Genomic DNA, 20,208 nt, shown 5'->3' on the forward strand with positions numbered 1-20,208 from the left:
GGTAATCAATTTGCCCAAACACAGATCAGATAAACTTATTTAATAAAATAGGATTTAGTTAATAATCTTACTGATTTGTGTGTTTATCACCATATGTTACATTATTATCAACATCTACTTCTGGCCTATTTTGTTCCTATAATCATTTTGTTGCAGACAAATAATGTTTTAATTATTTGTCCCTTTCGATATTAAGAGAAAAGAAACCAGGGAAAATCTTTATTCAGAAGAAAAGAATAAATAGGCATTTGCAACAGACTTTTAGTATATCTTTCATAACTTTTAACCCAGTCTACTCTGAGTAACCTATCAACATGCGTGACTATGATTATCCACAGCAGGGAGAGAGAGGGTTGTTGTGATCAGGGAGGGGCACTGAGGGGACTTCTGGAATTCCAACCTGGGTGATGGGTATATGGCTGTCTATTTTATGATTATTTCATAAAGTGTACATGATACAATAACGTATATAATATGTAATAATATAATAAAGTAAATGTACATGTACATTTAACAACAGTGAATTTAAAAATTCATATATGATATTGTGGGCCCTTGGAAGAAATGTCTCAGAAATAATCATATCCCAAAAACAAAGGGGAAAAAAAAAGTATTTTCCAAAACTCTAAAGATCATTTTACACACCTTTCTATTCCCTTTCTCTCCATGTTAAATGCTTATTATGAGGAGTTAATCTTCTCCTACTAATCTTTCTTATTGAATCCCATATGGCTGATCACCATGCAGAAATACCTTCATGAATCCTGACCACTGGAGTGTTAAAAGTCAAATTGGGGCAAATAAAATTATTAAATAGAGGGTAAATCTTAATTTGCTTTAAAATAAGACATTAAAAATATTATGTGATTATACTGTAGGATGGGCAAGCACAATGCAATTTGCTTAATTACTATGTAAAGTGAGGAGGTTATGTACCTAGTGCAGTAGTTTTCGAACTTAAAATGAGCATAAAATTAACTAATCCAACTGGAATCTACTTAAATGGTAAGGCAGACATTTAAGGTTCTTCATTTTTTTTTTTTCAGAGAACTAAACAGTTGTCATAAAGCCATTTGCTAAATAATTCATCTTTCTGGTATGGTCATTTTAAATGTAATTTCGCCAGCTGCAAAGTATTCCACAATGGGATATATTTCTAGAAAATCTATATTTATTAGAACTATACTATTTAACTATTTAGCATGTTAGTAAATGTTACCCATTGTTAATATTAATGAAAATTACACACAAATGAAAGATAATATGGCACGTGTTATGGAAATCACTGGGTACACCTATGATTAAAAGCAGATATAGCTTACTATAAGTTCACCTTCCAGAAGTGTTTAAATTGTTTCCTGGGCAGATAATATCATATTTCACACTTAGAGTAATGCCATTCATTGCTACAGAGCAATGCCATCTATCATTTTTTTTGTATGATTTGCTTCCTGATCATAGAAGAAGAAATGCTTCATGGTTCAATATTCTAAGTTCTATGATGTTAAAAAGAGAAAAGTGACAAAATAATTTTTCCCGAATTTTCATTGGTAACATGCAGACCAAAGAAATACTGACACTATGCAGAGGCAGAACACCATCAGGAAGGTGGTAAGGATAGTTCTGACTGAGGAAAGGGCTCTTGTGAAAGCTGCTCTTCTCGTGTCTTGAGACTTACGGAAGCCAAGATACAGGAAGCCAAGGGTGCAGGGCACTATTCCAGAGGGCTGGGTCAGAAGGTCAAAAAGCTCCAAGTGCACCAGGGCACAAAAACACAGACTGCTAAATACTCGTCTCAATGCCGGCCAAAAGCAATATTAAAGGTCTTTATCCCTTCCCGCTGAGTGTCAGATCAAGACTGAAGCTTAAAAGTGGTGAGTGATTGAAACCACTAGTCAAAAATATGTATTCCAATCATAGCATTTTCAGTTTAACAGCTGCGTATGCATTGTTAGTAATACTGCTTAAAAGAAATATTGTACGGACATAAAAGGAAATTTCATTTCAAGGGAACAATATTCCTACATTCTCTATAGATAAACACACGAGGACTGAAAATTCAATTTATATCGTCTTTTTATGAAAGACCCAATCTCTCTGAACTCTTTATTTTATTTCTCTTTTTTCTCTTTCCTATCTTTATTTTTTTTCACGAGCTCTCTTTCTTTTTCATACCATCTTCTCCACTGACACAGAGAGCCAACTCTATTATTCCTAGAATTTTGTATCTGGAAATGATACGAAGGGTATAAGACTAGAGAGAAGCAATAACATGGATGGCCAAAACCAGAAGAAAAGCCAGAAAAAAATTAATAGGATTTTTAAAGAATATGTTGTTGAATTTAAGCTTACATTGAAATTTATACTTACAAACTTTGGATGCTTAAAAAAAACCTGGATGTTTGAAAAACTAAGAACATCTCAAACACAATAACGAAACTCATCCATTAAAACCTTGCTCAGAAGGACAAGAAATGGAGACTCGCTTTCCACAAGAACCCAAATGATTTTGCTATCTTCCTTTTTAAAATATGAAACACTTGTACTCTACGTTTTCTGGAAAGATAACACATTTTGAAAATTTGAAAATTAACAGCATTTATTTTGAAACTGAAAAATTCTGTTCTGAATGAAAGTTAGCATCTTTTCCTTCAAGTCCACTCCTTCCTCCTCCTGCATCCCCTCTCTCTGTGAATGGAATCAACGAGGTCAGTCTCTGGAGTGAAAGCTCAACCATATCGCCTCCCATTGCTCTCTCTCACAAGGGCTATCCTTTCCATTCTCACAACTTCCCAGGGCCAAGAGTCATTCTGGACTTCACTCTCTCTCTTATTCCTCGTATCCAATCCGTCAGCAAACCCTTCAAAATATAAGCAGAATTTGACCACTTCTCACCACCACCACTGCCCTCACTATGGTCCAAGCCACCACCATTTCTCACCTGGTCTACTGCACTGGTTTCCTAACTGGGTGCCTTACTCCTGCCCTTGACCTCCAGCTTCAATCTACTCTCAGTAAAGCAGCCTGTGACCATGATTCTCCTCAGCTCAAAACCTCCAATGGTTTCCCAGCTGAGACAAAGCTGACAGCCTTAAAGGCCCTTGCCTTGCACTCCACCCCCCCCTCCCCCGACACCCGCTTCAGTCTCCTTTCCCACTTCTCCTCCCATGAAGTCTCTCACTGCGCTCCAACCAGACGAGCCTCCTTGCCAGGCCCTACTCTTCCCTTGCCATCCTTTACACTTTCTGTTCTCTCCTCCTGGAATGCTTGTCCCCTAGATAATGCAGCGACTATTCATTCCTTCAGGTTTTATTCCAAAAAGTTACCTTCCCAGGAAGGTTTTTTCCAGCCCTTCTTTCTGAAACTTCATGCTTCCCCTGACATTTCAAATCCTTCTTTCCTATTTTATTTCTTCTCCATGGCACATACTATATATTTTATTTATTTACCCAGTTGATTGCCAGTCTCCCCAGTGGAATACAAACTCCATCAGGCAGGGATTTGCCTATTGTGTTCTCTGTTGTATTCCCCACCCTCAGATGAGAGCTTGGTGCATAGTAGGAGCTCAGGGAATTTTGCTGAATGACTGAACTAATAAAGAAATAAACAAATCAACAAAAGAATGACTCCAGCTTGGGCTCTCACCGCGTCTTTCCTGGTCGCCTGATGGCAGTCTCTGTCCTCTGTAATCAATCCCACAGACCTCAAATCAGCAGTTTACCCAACATAGGTCTGATCCTCCTGCTGCTCAGATTAAGAACCTGGGTGGCTATGTGAGGAAAGTACAATTCCACAGAATGGCATCAAGATCCTTCATAATCTGGATACCCTTTCCTAAATTCATCTTTTTATATCCCATTCTTTTTTAAAAAATTTTTTAAAAATTTAAAAATTTTTTTTAAAGATTGGCACCTGAGCTATATCTGTTGCCAATATCTTTTTTTTCCCCTTCTTCTTCTCCCCAAAGCCCCCCCACCCTCGGTACACAGTTGTATTTTGTAGTTGTGAGTGCCTCTGGTGTAGCTGTGAGTGCTATGTGTGATACCGCCTCAGCATGGCCTGATGAGCGGTGCCATGTCCGCGCCCAGGATCCGAACCAGCAAAACCCCGGGCCGCCGAAGCAGAGCGTGCGAACTTAACCACTTAGCCACTCAGCCACGGGCCAGCCCCTATATCCCATTCTTACACTTCATTCTGTAGACCAGCGTCTCCCAAACTTGAGTGATTTATGGGTCCTTTTTAAAAGAAAAAATTTCTCAAAGGCTTTCAAGGTCACATGCAAGGAACTCCAGTTTGAGAAACACTAATTTAAGAGATTGACATTCTGGTCAACAGAAATGTCTTTTAATTACAGATTGTTACTGGTAAAATAATTTTTGATATTACAACCACAAGGGAAACAAAATGTAAACATCTTCAGATACCTTGCACCCCCTGAGAATAAATGCATGGACCCCAGCTGCAGAAATGCTGCTGTACACGAATGAAACGACCTAGCCATCCCCGAAGGGGCCTATGCTTACTCGCCTCCACGCCTTCATCCCTGCTGGTCCTCCACCCTGGAATATCCTTCCCCTAACTACACTTACCAAAACCCTACTCATCTCGCAATGCCTAGTTTACTTATCACCTCCTTCACGAACTCTTCATTTTGATACCCTCAGCCGAAACTTCTCTCAGTCTCTCAGGGCAATTTTATCTCTCTCTATGGCATTACCTACATGATTCTTCCTCATGCTATACTACTATTTTCCCACGGTTATTATACTATTATCTTCCCCTGGTTATTATAGCTCCTGGACAGCATGAAGATTAACTTGTTTTCTTTTTATTTACACAACAATTAGCACAGTATCGTCCATATGACAACAAATAAATGGCCACTGAATTAATCATCATGTAGGAAAAAAACACTACTATAAATATGACCCTCTTCTGATCCTATTAAAAATGGAATTGTTTACTAAAAGCTTATAACCAAACAAATATAATATTCTCATAACAAAAGACAAAATGTGGGAAAATATTAAGTTATTTATAGGATTTACCTTCTTTTAAGCATTAAGTCTGCTATAGGTATGCATCTTAGACCAGTTCCCAAAACCATAAGGAAGGATGTCAGAAGCACAGTTATCCGAAGACCTAAAAGGAAACAAAAACATCTGGATTATTTTCTATTTTCTCTTTAAGTAAGTCCACTGTTAAGAACAAAGATTTTTTTACTCAATCAGACTTATGTTACATTCTAGCTTTTCTCTATAACTCCCAACATGGAAAAGAACCCTCTACATGCCTAAAATGAAATGATTCTAACTTTAATAGAAAACTCCATTAGCTCTGTTTTTTCAAAATGAATGGCTAGAATGTTTTGTTCACCTATGACACAAAAAAATACAGAAAAATAATTTTATTGTATGTTTTTAAAGATTGGCCCCGAGCTAACATCTGTTGTCATCTTCCTTTTTTTCCTTCTACCCAAAGCCCCCCAGTACATAGTTGTATATCTAGTTGTGGGTGCTTCTAGTTCTGCTATGTGGGACACTGCCTCAGCATGGCCTGATGAGTGGTGCTAGGTCCATGCCCAGGAACTGAAGGAGTGAAACCTGGGGCCACCAAAGCAGAGCGCGTGAACATAACCACTTGGCCACAGGGCTAGCCCCCTAGAAAATAATTTTAAAGGACTGGGTATTTTAGTTTTATATCTCCAATATAAAATTTCGAATTTTTAAATGTAAGCTGCAAAAACTCTGAAACTCTTCAAAAACTGGCCCCAAAAAGTTTTTTAAGGTGATAGATTATTGCTTTAAATTTTCTCAAAAAATGACAATTGGCCAGTTACATATTTTATCTTATAATCAGGAGGACGAGCTAACGCTTGTTATAGGGTCATAGGAAGTGGTCCTTTAGAACCTTTTGATTATTAATACAATGATGGTCAATTATTTTGAAAACGTGTGCCAATGGTTGGTCACATGGATAACAGGGTAAAAGAGAATATAAAAACAAAGTAACCAAAACCAGGCACAATATTCTAGCTATGGCAGAATAATATAATGGATCTGTATCTTCCTACTATTGCAATGCTGCACTTATGTTACCACTAAACTAATACTGCCTTACTGTTTGCGGCAGCCACATCACACAGGTGGCTCATACTGAGTAAGTGGCAAGGTGGCAACATTTCTTCCATTTGCTCCCAAACTCAACACCTCCTTGAGACCACTTCACAGTGAATAGATTTAAACTGTTTAATGCAAAATTTTCTTTTTTTTCAGAACTTTCTTTTTTTGGCAGAGGGGAGATGGTTAAATCCTCGGTTTTCAAAGAGCTTCTCTGCTTGAAGGAAACTGAAAGTCAACAAAACTATAATTATGCAGACTAAACACATCAAGGAAAATAAACTTGAAATCTGGATCAGGCACACACATGCTACATTAAGCATAATTTTGTGATATGAACTGAGTTTACTTTATAATATTCTTATATAATCTGAATATGATTAACACAATTTGGCAGAAGGAATACCAGAGAAAATCATGCTTCTCGGCAACAAGTAATGCATATATACTGCTCATTTACTGCTTCTACTAACAGAATACAGATTTTAAAACCACATTATAGCCACAGGAAATAGAGTGTAATTAATAAAAAGCACATTCATGGTCATAAATATCCTAAACTTGCAAAATGTTGCTCTTATAAGGTTAGACTGGGTGCTGTATGAGATACTGAAGAAAATTTTACAGATTTGGGACTATAAGGCTTCCATTCCATATGATGTTTATTTTTTTCCTAAATATTTGGTTTGTAATTAAGATAAGTAGCCACCAAGTAGGCAGTGGGGCACTGTTTACGGCTATATGGTCCAAACGACCAGGTTCCCTATTGTTACTGCTGAAGCTAGCACACTTTTGTGCTCAATTATGCTGTTTATCAAATAAACAACAATATAACAACTAATATAAATATTTAAGAGTAGAGCAGCTGTGAAAAGCTGATTATTAAAGCAACCTCCCAGAGACAGCTCACGGCTTTGTTGCTTATTTTCAATTATTGCCAACTATTATGTAATCTAATGCTCAATTTTGAATAGAATGTTTTCTTCATCTCATTGATCTTGACAAGGCAGGACTCTATAATTTCATGTAATCAAAAAGATATCAACTGACTTTGGGAAGGAGAGGTATGAAGACCCCAGAAAAATGAGTATATGAGACTTTATGTAAATAAATCCCAGATGATTACAGTACTAGGATGTGAGGGCAAAAACCATCTGATGAAAAAGGTAACAGAACAATTTTGGGAAACAAACATGATGGAAAATAACAATAAATTCTATGCAAATATAGCATCCAGACATTGCAGTAAGCTTCCTTCCAATGCATGAGATACTCTTTTTGCTGGGAACCTATCTGGTATAGGAACAGAGCCTCTAAACAGGTGCCAAAACAATCAGGATGCAAAGTTGGCTGGAGAAAACCAACCACACACACAGCCATAGCAGAAGTATGGGAAATCAGTTATGCCCACAAAGTTGATCTGGTAAGACTGCCCTTTCCAGCCAGGCTCCATACTTCCATCAGCTGCAGAGGTGACAGCTTTGCTTGCTCCTGGCCAAGACCTCCTGTTCCTGCCCCAACAGTCACAGCCCTGCCACCTCCATCTGCTTTGGAGGCTATCAGGCCTAATCACATCATGCCCATTTTTCCTGTTTACAGCAGTCACAAGAGACCCAAATTCACAGGTCACCCTTATCCCAATGAGGTTTCATATATCCCCTAATCTGACCTCATCTCCACCATCTCCCCAACTCCTGAAACCCTTCTCCTGTGCCTTATGGAGTGCTCAGAATCAGTGGATCACCGGAATCAGATTCTCAAGCTCGTCTCTAGACGTTCTCTTCACCTTCTTACTCCCACTGAGAACTCTCCCCTGATGACACTGCTTCCCAGCCACTTCCACATTCCTGTTACTCTCTCCTCCCTAAAACTCCCCAATCTCTTTTCGTTCGATGCTTTTAAGATTTTCTATGGTTTTAAGCGATATGATTATGATGTGCCTTGGTGTAGTTCTCTTCATGCTTCTTCTGCTGGGATTCTTGAATTTCTTAGATTTGTGGGTTTACAGATATCACCAAATTTGGAAATTTTTCTGCCATTACTTCTTCAATACCCTCCCCCCCATCTCCATGCCCTCTACTTCTACCTCTCTCTTCACCTTCTGGGACACTAACTACATGTATATTAGCCCACTTAAAACTGTCCTACACCTCACTGATGCTCATTGGGTTTTTGTTTTAGTCTTTTTTTCTCTTCTTTGTTCCATTTTGGACAGTATTTCTTGCTATGTCTTCAAGTTCACTAATCCTTTCTTCTGAAATGTCTAATCCGATGTTGAATCCTGTCCAGTATATGTACATTTTTTGTCTCCGACATAGATTACATTACATCCATAGAAGTTTAATGCTGGTCTTTTTATGTTTTCTGTGTCTCTCCTTAACATGCTCACACTTCCTTCTATCTTCTTGAACACATGTAGTATATTTACAGTAGCTGTTTTGATGTTCCTGTCTACTAATTTTAACATCTCTGCCATTTCTGGGTCTGATTCTATAGATTGCTTTTTCTCCTCTTTATGGGTTATATTTCCCTGCTTCTTTGCACGCTTGGTAATTACTGAATTGGATGTCAGGCATTCTGAATTTTACTTGTCGGGTAATGGATTTTTTTTCTTTGACCCTCCTTTAAATATTTTTGGATGATGTTCTGGGATACAGCTAAGTTACTTTTGATCTTTTCAAGGCATACTTTTAAGCTTTATTATGTGGAACCAGAGCAGTCTTTAGTCTAGGGCTCTTTTGTCTTTACTATTGAGGCAATGCCCTTCTGAATATTCAACCCAACCTCCAATGTATTCTGAGCTCTTCTATTCTGGCTGTGGGGAATGTGAACTATTCCCAGCCTTCTGTAAACTTTGGGAATTGTTCTGCCGGCTCCGTTTTGGTGGTCCCTTCTCCAGACTTGGCTGGTTTCCTCACAAGTATCTGCTGATCAGTGCTTGGCTGAAGACTCAAGAGAACTCCCTGTAGATCTAGAACTTTCTTTCTCTGAAGCTTTTTTCTCTCTGGTACTCTACCCTAAGAATTCTAGCTAAGTTGGCCTCTTGCAATTCTCAACTGTCTCCTCAACTTAGGAAAACTGTTTGGGCTCCCCATCTCTGCACTGCTGCCGAGAAATTCTCTCCAGGCAGTAAGCTGAAGCAATCTCCAGGATCACTGTCCTGCTCTGCCTGTTGTCCAATGTGTGAAAACACTGTTTCATATACTTTTATTTTGTTTTGCTTTTAGTTGTTTAAGATGGAAGGATAAATCCAGCTCCTGTTACCCCATCATGGCCAGAACAGCCTTTGATCTAAATTTATCTGACTATAATACTCACCATTCCTTGCTGCAATTGTCTATAGACCACCACATACCTGCCTCCAAGTCATTCACCCTCACTTGCTTGCAAATGTCTTGGCTCATTATTACTCATTAGCATGCTACTTCTTTCATAAATCTGGTGATTTCAATATCCACTAGATGATCCTTTCAACATCCCGACCTCTTGGCCCTGTGACTTCTTATTCCATGATCACGTCCTCTACCCTACCTCAGGAGTCTGTTATCTTGGTTATACTCTGACCTTATCTTTACTAGAATGGCATCCATGACATAATCTCAATTTCAAGCATCCCATTCTTCAACTATGACCTCCTCTCTTTCCCATTCATTTCCTCTACTACTCTAAATTCTTGATCCAATTGGGAATGACAATTTTGGAGCCTTCTACTTTCTCTCATCCACCTCAAGTATTTCCTTTCTCCTTTACACAGTTTAGATTCCACAGTCCATTGCTGTATCACTCTCCACATAATCCTCTACTCTTGGCCTACACTTTCTTAGTCCTACGCACCTAGCAAACTGCAACTTTGGTTAAATCTTGCTCTGCCAACTCTGCCCGTGCCTGCACTTGCCCAACAGCACAGGGTGAAGGAAAACACACAACCATGGCAACTGGTCTCGCTTGAAATTAATACCCAATCACCTAAAGCAGGCCCTTAGTGCTGCCCAACAATCCTACTATATAATTTCCTAGTCCATGTGTTCTCCACTTTCCCAGGAAATAGTTTCATAACTTATCCTCTCTCTTCAATCCTCCAAAAACTGCTCTCCTATCTTCACTCATCACTAACTTCTCTTCTTATTTTCTAAGAACTATAAGCAAAGATAATTTCTACAAGCTCCTACCACCCACCATCTGCATCTGCATCTATTCATCCTATCTTCTCTTCAGTTAGAGGGGAGAAACAAAGGGAAGAAATCACTCCACCACTATGCTGACGTCCCTCCCCTCTTCTCTTCAGTTGCTAGTGAAGAATTAGCTATCTTCTATCCGAGGCCAACCTGTTTACTTGTGCTCGGAGGACCGCATTCCATCTTGCTTACTCAAGGCCATGGCTACAGCAGCTCTTCCCTCTCCCTCCAGCATCGTCAATTTCCCCCTTTCTATTGGACCCATTAGGATACTGCATTAGAGAGATATATTTAATAACTCTTATGTTTAAAGATACCTTGGCAGTAGCCACATTCCCTCCAGCTACTGTCCCATTTCTCTCCTGCCCTTTACAGTGTAACTGCTTGACATAAATGTCTACTCATTGTCTCCAATTCCACACCTTGCATTTTATTTTGAATTCATTCCTACCACTTGAGTGAGACTATTTTAAAGGACACCAAAAATCTCCATGTTGCTAACTCCCAGGCTCTATTCCAGTCCTCAATAGCAGGTTCTTCCTTATCTTCCCAACCTCTAAACGTCCGAAGGCCTCAGGGCTCAGTCCTCCACAGAAGCAACACCCTTCTCCAAAAGCGATCTCACTTGGCCCTGAGACTCTAAATACCATTACAGGTTGACAAACCCCAAATTTATTGCTCAAGCCTCTCCTGTGAACGCCATATTTGTAATCCAGCCGACAGTTTAACATGTCTACTTGCTGCTTCCACAATCTTCTACCTCTGAGTAAAGTGCAGCTTGATTCTCCCAACTACTAATGCCAAAGAGTTGAGAGATATCTTAGACTCCTCCTTTCTTCACGCCCCACCTCTGACCCATCAACAATCACTGGTGAGTCTACTTTCAACACGTATCTGGAGTCTAACCGCTTCTCAGATCCTCCATTCCCAATACCCTGGTTGGAAGTCACCATTAGCCCCATCTGGATTATTCTGCCTGCCTCCTAACTGGTCTCCCTGCTCTGGCCCTTGTTCTCAAGACAACAGCAGAATCATCATTTTACTCTTCTGCTCAAAGCCGTCCAGTGGAGTCAGGCCCCCTCACTCCTTAATGGCCAACGTGTTAACAGTGGCCCACGAGGCCCTGCATGATTCAGCCTCCCACAACGTCTGTGACCTCATCTCCTACCACTATTTCCCTCATGGCTCACCTCTGGCTGCAGAGGCCCCACTGCTCTTTCTTGCATATGCCAAACAAAAGTTCAGGACCTTTGTCTTTTTGACCCAAACAGTCTTGTCCAGAATTGACAAGTCAGGCTTCCTTTTTCCCTCAGGTCTCTGCTCAAACATACCTTATCAGTAAGGCCTTCCCTGATACTCTATATAAAGCAGAATACCACGCAATCACATTCCTTTTTTCCCTTGCTCTGCTTTATTTTTCTCCAAAGCGTTTATCACCATCTGACTTACTAAATATTTAATTTTATTGTCTGTTGCCTGGATCTCCTCTGAGAGACCAGAATGTAGGCTCTGGGAAGGCTATCTCCCCAGTGCTTGGCACACATTTACATGCTAGCTCCTCCTTGAAACTTTCTTCACTTGGCTTCTCAGAGCACACTTGCTCTTGGCTCCCCTATTATGTCACTAGCTAGTCATTTTTTGTCTCCTTGCTGGAAAAGGAAAAGGGGTGAGAGAGTATGAAATCTATTTTAGCAAGATAATTGGTCTTCTATGCTAAGCTGGCTGGGACTCACAGCAGCAAGAAAGCCAGACTACTCTCTGCCCTCTAGGGAGCAAGATATGCTAGCATCCTGGACGCTGGGAATTTACTTTCTATGCACACAGATAGGACACCTGCAGCAGCAGCCAACAGATGAGTGTATTAGCTTTCTCCTACTGAAAAGGAAAAGCACTTTCTTAAAAGAGAATTTTTAAATTTATTTTTTATTGCTTCAACCCACAGAAAATAGAAAATTGAATTCACCATATAGTTACAGGAACTATGAAAGAACTCCTGAAGTAACTTATCTTGCAAAGCAAATAAGTAACCCCTAATTTATCTGGCCATAGATAAAAGATACGATTACAATAAAAAGGGTAAAAAATTAATCTTTTTATGCCATAAAAACAAGGTTAGTTAAATTTAGGGAGTAATATTGAAAAATGCTCCTGATAAAAAGATGATAAATAAACTATAAAATAGCATTTTCCCCTAAATTTAGCCAACCTTGTAAGAATGACATAGGAATTGACACAGATTGAAGATTAAGGAGAAATCAGAATTAAATGCCATTTGGACCCTAGACTGAATCCTGGAAGAGGAAAAAAAGATACTGGTGGAAAAACTGGTGAAATCCAAATAAAGTCTCTGACTTAGTTTAAAAGCAAACAAAAAAAAATCTAAACAAAGAAAACCTCCACTCAGTACAAGAAACTCTTCCTCAGCATCTAGCACACATCCTCTGCATAAGTACTTACTCTACCTGGAAGCTTGACACTGGTCAAGACACACCTTCCAGAGCTGGACACCTTTCATTGTTAGAAATACTTCCTCGTCCCGCTTTGAGTTAGAGCCCTTTGTAACTTCACTCCATTTAGTTCTTCCTTCTAGAACTACACACACTAAGTCCAATTCTTCTTTCGCTTGATCTTCACATATTTTATATTCCGCCTTAAGTTTCTTTTTGCAGCTTGACACACCCAGTTCCCTTCATCTTACACATTATGATTTTTACATCCTTTATCGTTCTTGTTACACAACTTTTAAAGTACGCAAGCTTGTCAATGGCCTTAACGCTCAGAACTGAACACTAGAGTAGAGCATAGCCAACTATTTCTCTTCTTGTTGTGGACACTATTGTGCCTAAAACAGTCCTTCCTGTTCTTAGCAGCTACATCATATTGATCACGAATTCTTTACTCAAACTTGTGTGGTCTAATTCAATGCCTTATCATTCAGTCCTAGGACCTTTTTTCTTCTCCTCACAGAATCACACTGGCAAGTGGTAAAGTCAGACATCTGGCCAGAGTATTCCTCTGCGAAGTCTTCATTCATCTGCCAAGCTTTATCTGAGAGTCATAAATCTCAACCGATACAGCCACCAAGTCACACATACACACTTGAAAGCTGCTGTTAACCATTTTCCAGAAACCAAAGCGTCAGATCTGAGTTTCCCAACAGCTCTTCCTGGGCTGGAGTCATCTATTATGCAAGGCCAACTCATTACTTCCTTATATCTAGGCATCATCAGTCTATTTTCTGACCTTTCATCCTCAACATCCCCAAATCCCTTTGAAGTCAAAGCATCAGTCATTTTTGTCAGATGTAAAAAACATACATGGCACGTGCACAGGGATGCTCTCTGATGTCCACAACATGCAAAAACTTGAACACTTGGAGATCGCTTAATCCCTGCTGTTGCATAATGGGCTTTGACATAAACAAACAAGTATCTGCAAAGAAGCCTTCCCATATTCATCGCTTTAAGGACGGAGGGTTTCTATTCAGGAATGGGATGCCAGCAACACTCGGTCACCTCACACAATCCCAAAGACGAAGGCGAGGGAGGCGGCCCGCGGGCCTGGACACCGGGCAGACTCCGTTCCCCCAGGAGCGACAGCGCTGGCCGGCGCTCCCCGGACCCCCTCACCTCTCTTGTCCAGGAGCCACATGAACGCGAAGCAGGGCAGGAAGCCGATGGGCCCCCACAGCACGAGGAGCGCGATGTCCCAGCTGGAGAAGCCGTAGGCCTGGCGCGCCGAGTTCTGGATGGGGCCCCAGGTGTTCCAGACCAGGCCCTGCGCGAAACCCAGCAGCGAGAAGAGCAGCAGCACAAGCCAGCGGCGCCCGTACACCCGCCCGGGACCCGGGGCCGCCGCGGGCAGCGCCGCCGCCGCCGCCTCCCGGCTTCTCCAGGCAGCCGCCGGCGCAGGCCCGAGCGCGGGCCCCAGCAGCGGCTGCCGCTCCTCCTCGCTGCTCCAGCCCGAGCCCATGCCGACGCGCGACCCGCGGGGCCACTGCCCGGCGCGGTCCGGCCGGCCGCGGACCAGCCCCGCGCGTAAGCGGCCGGAAGAGGCGGGGGCCGAGGCTGCTTGGGTCGCCTTCGGCCTCCTGGCCGCGCCTGGTGCGCCTGCGCCGTGCGAGCCGGTCCCAGGTGGGGAGGCGGGGCTGGGACGGCCGGCTGTCAGGAAAGAGACCAGAGAGGGAGTGGACTCGGGTCCTGGAGAGAGGACGGAGAGGATCTGAAAAGGCAGGGAGGACCGCGGCTGAGCCCGGGGCACGGGAATCTCCCAGAGAGGGCTGTGTTAGAGGAGGTTGGGCAAGGAACACGGGGTTGCTGGAGGAAGTGCCCAAGTTTACATCATGTGCCTAATAAACAAGTCGGAGACCTCCGGTCGCTTAAGCTAGTTAATGCTTGCTTCTATATTGGGTTTATTCTTATTTTTCTTGGATTTATAACTTGAGAAATTATAGGGGGAGATAGGATAAAATTGAGGAGTAGTAGGGACTAGAAGATTGCTGCATGAAAATAATGTCTTGTTTTTTACGTACAGCAAGAAATGCCTAGTTTTATCAGCTTTCTTTTTGTGTCGTACATACCCAATGAGGAGATAATAAAGTAGCCAATTTAATTCATCTGTATATACATGGATAAAGATATAGATATCTTCCTATCCATTTTCTTGTCGCTTAATAGATGAGCAAACAAAGATATGTTGATTAAGGCTGGAAGATTTCTGCCCCCAAACGACCTCAATTCGTCTCCAGTTATTATGATTTTGATCAAAGAGTAAATGAGGAGAAGGGTGAGGGTTGTTGATCTCTTGCTCAAGCAGCCGATTGTTTATTTGGTATACAAATCCAGAAGCCTGACAGGTGTCGGTTAGTGTCCTTGAAAACCTAAGTCAAGCGATTTGGCTTGTCTAGGTCGGGAAATGAGTCACGGGGAACGCAATTAAAAGACATTTGCCTGAGGTTCGTATTCTCCGGCAGCCAAGAAAACCAGATGGAGTCATGTTGCTGCCAGAAGGGCAAGGGAGGTGGAAGAGAAACGTGAGCTCTCCTGGCATCCAAGGCTGGTTAAGAGCGGCTGCAGAGCAAGCGAACGCAGAGCCACATTCCACTGTCCCGAGCCCCACAAAAAAAGCAAACCGTCCCCTAAAACTCCAGTACGGTTGGGTGGCAAAGAGCGTCAAGGTGGAAAGGAAGGGCCTGACTGGAAAACGAGGAGAAGCAGAAATGAAGCCAAGAAAAGACTACAGTGAAAGGAAGGCTAAGCTCTGGGGAAGGTAACAGGCGCCACAGCCTACACCACGTGCTTCCGTTTCAACAACAGGGAAATCAAAACAAATCTGCGGGGCCCCGCCCAGCCCGTCACGTGACTCCACGTGAGCGGCGCTTCCCTGGGACCCCGGAGAAGTCCTTCCGGTGGTGCTGCCTCAGAACGCGGTTTTGGCACTCGTCGTGTCCCACTCCCACTCCACTTTTGGGTCCGGGCGGAGCCCTTGTTGTGCTAGCCATGGCTGCAGGCCCGGGGGCGACCTCCGATACGGGCCCTGCAGCTGGAGCTGGCGAGGAGGCAGGTAGGTGCCAGGCTGAGGTCTGACCGTGACTACATCCCTGTGCCGACTGGCTCTTTGGGCATCCCTCATGTGGCTTTGCGGACCTGCCTTAAGCTATAAGGAAAATGATTTGTTTTCTAGTGAACGTGTCTTTTCTCAAATTGTGGCATCCATATTTTTGATCGTCGTTCCGGGCCCCATATCCCCTCCTCCTGCCAGTTCTGTTTCACGCAGGAGGATGTTTTGAATGTTACAGTGGCTTAAAATTAAGTTTGTGAAATTGGAGCTCACCCTTGGGGTAATTAGAGATATCCGGGACTTTTGTAAACAGCGATTACGAGCTTTTGTTTGGTTGCGGTGGAATCCTGCTGTAGAGAACGGGTAAGGTTTGGAGACCCTTGAGCCTGGGATCCCCCTTGGCATTTATTGAATGATTGCTCCGTGCCTGGCACTGTTCTGTATACTGCCGCGGGATCCAGAGATTTTTGGATGTTTATAACATTGCCTTTTCCCAATTGAGTAAAGGGGCTTAGCAAGGAAAAAAGTATGACCAATGTGTCTCACGTGAATACTAACAGTACACAGTGGGTAAAGGCTGTCACCTAGAGGAGCGCGCCCAGTGGGGAAAACATAGATGCTTCTAGGAGGGACTAGTTGGAGGTCGGCCTTTATGATTGGCTGAGATAGTGACAAACTCAGGTGGTGGCTCTGGGGGGTCATGGGAAGACAGGGAGCAGAAAAGCACTGGATAGATGTGGCTGGAGATAAAATAGTCATGTTTGCCTAGAGCCGGAGATGACCATTCCAAGCAAAAGAAACTAATTATAACTTCCTACTGACAAAAGTCACTTGGTTCTGTACCCCAGGGTACATGAACTTCATCTGTATCTCCAATCCATTAATCCTTCCGTTTCTGTCCATCTGTACCCCCTTACCCAGTTTAGAGTGTGTGTCAGTTTATCATTATAATCTCTCCTTTGACAATGCGCTATTCTCTTGTCCCTCTCTGCCTTTTATTTTTCTGGCAGAACCCTTCCTCTGGCTGAACCCAACCTTTACCCTCTTTGCATCTGCACCTGTATGGTTGAACTTTGCTCGAAAAAGTCTGGACAAATTGGTGATACTAAATTGAAAATGGCCAACCTCTTGAATATTCTCTCAGCATGATCCTATTTCTCTGATAAGCCTACTTTCTTTCTCCAGTGACAGTTCCTCAGACTCTCTCTCTCCATCTCTCACTTTCAGCTGATGACTTTGCAAGTCAGGTCAATTCTGCATCTAATCTGTCCACTTTTTTCCTCCTTCACTGTCAGACCCTTGTCCACAATGTCCATATTTCTCATCTAAACCACTCCTGTATCTTCAGGCCGTGTGTTCTTGTTTCCTGTCTTATGTCCCCCCAATCCCTTCTCCATTCAGCAAGAAAAAGTGACACTCCCTTACTTGAAATTCTTCAGTGAATTCCATTGCACCCAGAATTTAGAAACTCCTGACCATGGCCTACAAAAGTCCTTGGTCTGAGCTCTGCTGTTGTCTCCAAGAGCATCTCTTGCCATTCATCCCCCTCCTCCTCCCACCTACTTTCTCATATCTGGCTTGTTAATCTTCAGGTTTCGTAGTATATCACCACCTGAGACCTTACTAAACCAACCCATTGAAAACAGTTGTGGTTTTCCGCTGCATCCTAACCCTAGATGTTGTGTAGTGCTGCATCCTGCTTCCTTCCTTTCACTTATCACGTTCGGTATTTACTTGTTTATTATTTGTTTCTTCCATTAGACCTTATGCACCTTGAGGGCAGGACCTATGTCTGATTTATTTCCCTCATGTGCCCAAGCAGCAAGTACCATGCCAGTGTATAGTGGGCACTTAATACATATTTGTTGAGTGAATGAATAGGGGAACCCTGTACTAAGTCCAGAGGCAAGAGGAGAAAGAGCATGGCATGGTCCAGGAACTGACAGAAATTGAAATGAGAAGTGGGATCCTGCAAGGCACCTTGTACCAAGTTAAGGAATCTGGACTGTAAGACAGTGGGAAGCCTTTGAAGAGTTTCAGGTTGGGGAGTATCTTGGTCAGATTTGGTTTTAGGAAGATCACTCTGTGAAGGGTGGAGGGTACGTTGGAGGGAGAAAGACTGAAGAGCAAGGTACTTAATCCCCCTTAGCCTCAGTTTCCTCCTCTGTAAAACACAGATTTTTGTGAAAATTAAAGATAATTGTGGATTATCTAGTATAATGTCTAGCAGGAATTAGATATTCAAGAAAGGTAATTATTTTTATTAATAGAAAGTGCTGGCATTGGTGACTGACTGATGTTGAACCTGAGAGAAAAGAAGAATTTCCCAGTGTGAGAAATTAGGAACCTTAAGAAAAGGAGGTGGTTGGGAACACTGTTGTTTTAGTGTGAATGCGTAGAGTTTAGGTATGGAAAGATGATGCAAAAGAGATGTCAAGCATGCAGCTGGGGAAGAGGAGGTTTTTTATATACATATACATATATATATATGTATATATATATATACATATATATACTCACATGTGATTCGCATACCATAAATTCGCCCATTTAAAGTATACGAATCAGTGGCTTTTAGTATGGTCACAAAGTTATGCAGCCATCACTTCTATAATTCCAGTTCATTTTCATCACACTGGAAAGAAACCTGGTACCCACTAGTAATCACTCCCCATTAGCCCTTCCCCCCAGTCCCTGGCAATCACTATCTACTTTCTGTTTCTGTGGACATGCCCATTCTGGACATTTCTTATAAACGGAATCATACAATATATGGCCTTTTTTGTCTGGCTTCTTTCACATAGCATAATATATCTATGTTGTAGCATGTGTCAATCCTTCATTCCTTTTTATGGCTGAATAATATTCCATGGTGTGGATATACCACATTTTGTTTATCTGTTTATCAGTTGATGAGCATTTGTGTTGTTTCTACTTTTTGGCTACAATGAATAATGCTACTATGAACATTCATATATAAGTTGTATTAATGTATGTTTTCAGTTGGCATATATCTAAGAGTGGAATTGCTGGGTCATATGATAATTCCATATTTAACTTTTTGAAGAACTGGTGATTCTTAATCTTGATGTCCTAAGGAGGGAAAAAGTCTGATGAAACTATGGATTTGCTCCCCTGAGAAATGCAGCATGCACACACACATATTTGCAAGTGACTTTAAATTTTTGTATTAAAGGGTTCTCTGAATTCCATCTGTGGAACATTCAACCCTATTTTAAACTTTCATCCTCCCCAGAAACACCACTTTGGAGTGACTGCTTATAAGCATTACAGAGTAAGTTAAGTGGGCAAAATCCTACTGGAAGAGAAGGCTTTGCTTTAAATTAGGTAAGGATTATGTGAACAAAGGTACATAGACTAGATAAATGCATGTGAAAGGGTCAGGGTGATGAATAATATTGTGGGAGTCATAGAAAAGTTGATTTTTGAGCAAACTTATTACCGTTCCATTATCAAAAAATATTTGAATGTACACTGTAAACAGGAGACCCTCTCATACAGTGAAGTAGAAGATAGTCTTTGCCCTAAAATAGCTTATAAACTATAGCTTAGAGTTTTGGGGAGAAGACATAAAAAGAGTTGTCGTATAAGATAGATCCACAAGGCAGGAGGCAATTAGATGGGATGCAAATATTACACACATTAAGTGCTTTGTGGGCTGAGATGAGAAAGCATGAATACAAATTGAGTTGGTCTCTGCTTCCTAGAGTAATTTGAATGCATAGAGTTCAGTATAGTTCGCCTATGGAATTGATGGAAGAGGCCATTTGTGGTGATGGGAAGCCGGGTTGTGGAAGTGAGTGGAGAAAAGCCCAAGGCACAGAGGGCGGGGAGGGAGGTGAGGAGACAGACTGGTTCTGCTAGAGTGGAAGCAGTGGCCGAGAACGCTGGTGCAAAGGAGGAAGAGTGTATCCTTTGAGACCAAAGAAGAACAGGGTGAACCAGAAATGTTGAAGTGAAAAAGAGGGAAATCATGGGTTTCAGATTTCTCAGAAAAACAGAGCAAGGCACCACACAGAGTGAGGAAGTGGAGAGGGGTAGTGGGGGTTTGAGAGAGGAAGCTTTGGCGTGGTTGCTGTAGGCGCGAGAGGGATTAGGAGTCAATTAGTGATAAATAGTGTGATGGGGAGCAGGAAAGGGAACTGGTGGAGGTGAGCGTGAAATTGTGGAACTGGTCCCGATCTTTTGAGTCTGTTTCTGATTCTATTCAACATCGCATTATGCAAAAGTGGAGAAAACAGATGGTTAGTTTTGTTTTTTTTTTTAAAGATTTTATTTTTTCCTTTTTCTCCCCAAAGCCCCCCGGTACATAGTTGTGTATTCTTCGTTGTGGG

General features: G+C 41.9%; 2 protein-coding genes across 6 annotated transcripts in view; one reads left to right on the forward strand and one right to left on the reverse strand.

Moving 5' to 3' along the window:
• SLC49A4 (solute carrier family 49 member 4) overlaps positions 1-14,409 on the reverse strand; it is an 80,120-nt gene extending 65,711 nt beyond the window's left edge. Inside the window, exons 1-2 of one of the 3 annotated variants that reach the window (XM_070583761.1) lie at positions 13,924-14,388; positions 5,049-5,142 (exon numbers count right to left, since the gene is read on the reverse strand). In XM_070583761.1, the coding sequence (XP_070439862.1) occupies positions 5,049-5,142; positions 13,924-14,266 (437 nt within the window). In that variant the 5' untranslated portion in view covers positions 14,267-14,388. Of the gene's footprint in view, positions 1-5,048; positions 5,143-13,923 lie in introns of all 3 variants that reach the window. The other 2 variants (XM_008538087.2, XM_070583763.1) reach the window with 2 other exon arrangements.
• Positions 14,373-20,208, forward strand: part of HSPBAP1 (HSPB1 associated protein 1) — a 50,646-nt gene continuing 44,810 nt past the window's right edge. Inside the window, exons 1-2 of one of the 3 annotated variants that reach the window (XM_070583759.1) lie at positions 14,452-14,523; positions 15,267-15,856. In XM_070583759.1, the coding sequence (XP_070439860.1) occupies positions 15,793-15,856 (64 nt within the window). In that variant the 5' untranslated portion in view covers positions 14,452-14,523; positions 15,267-15,792. Of the gene's footprint in view, positions 15,857-20,208 lie in introns of all 3 variants that reach the window. The other 2 variants (XM_070583760.1, XM_070583758.1) reach the window with 2 other exon arrangements.

The sequence above is a fragment of the Equus przewalskii genome, chromosome 18 (genome assembly GCF_037783145.1).
Source record: "Equus przewalskii isolate Varuska chromosome 18, EquPr2, whole genome shotgun sequence".
NCBI classification, from domain to species: Eukaryota; Metazoa; Chordata; class Mammalia; order Perissodactyla; family Equidae; genus Equus; species Equus przewalskii.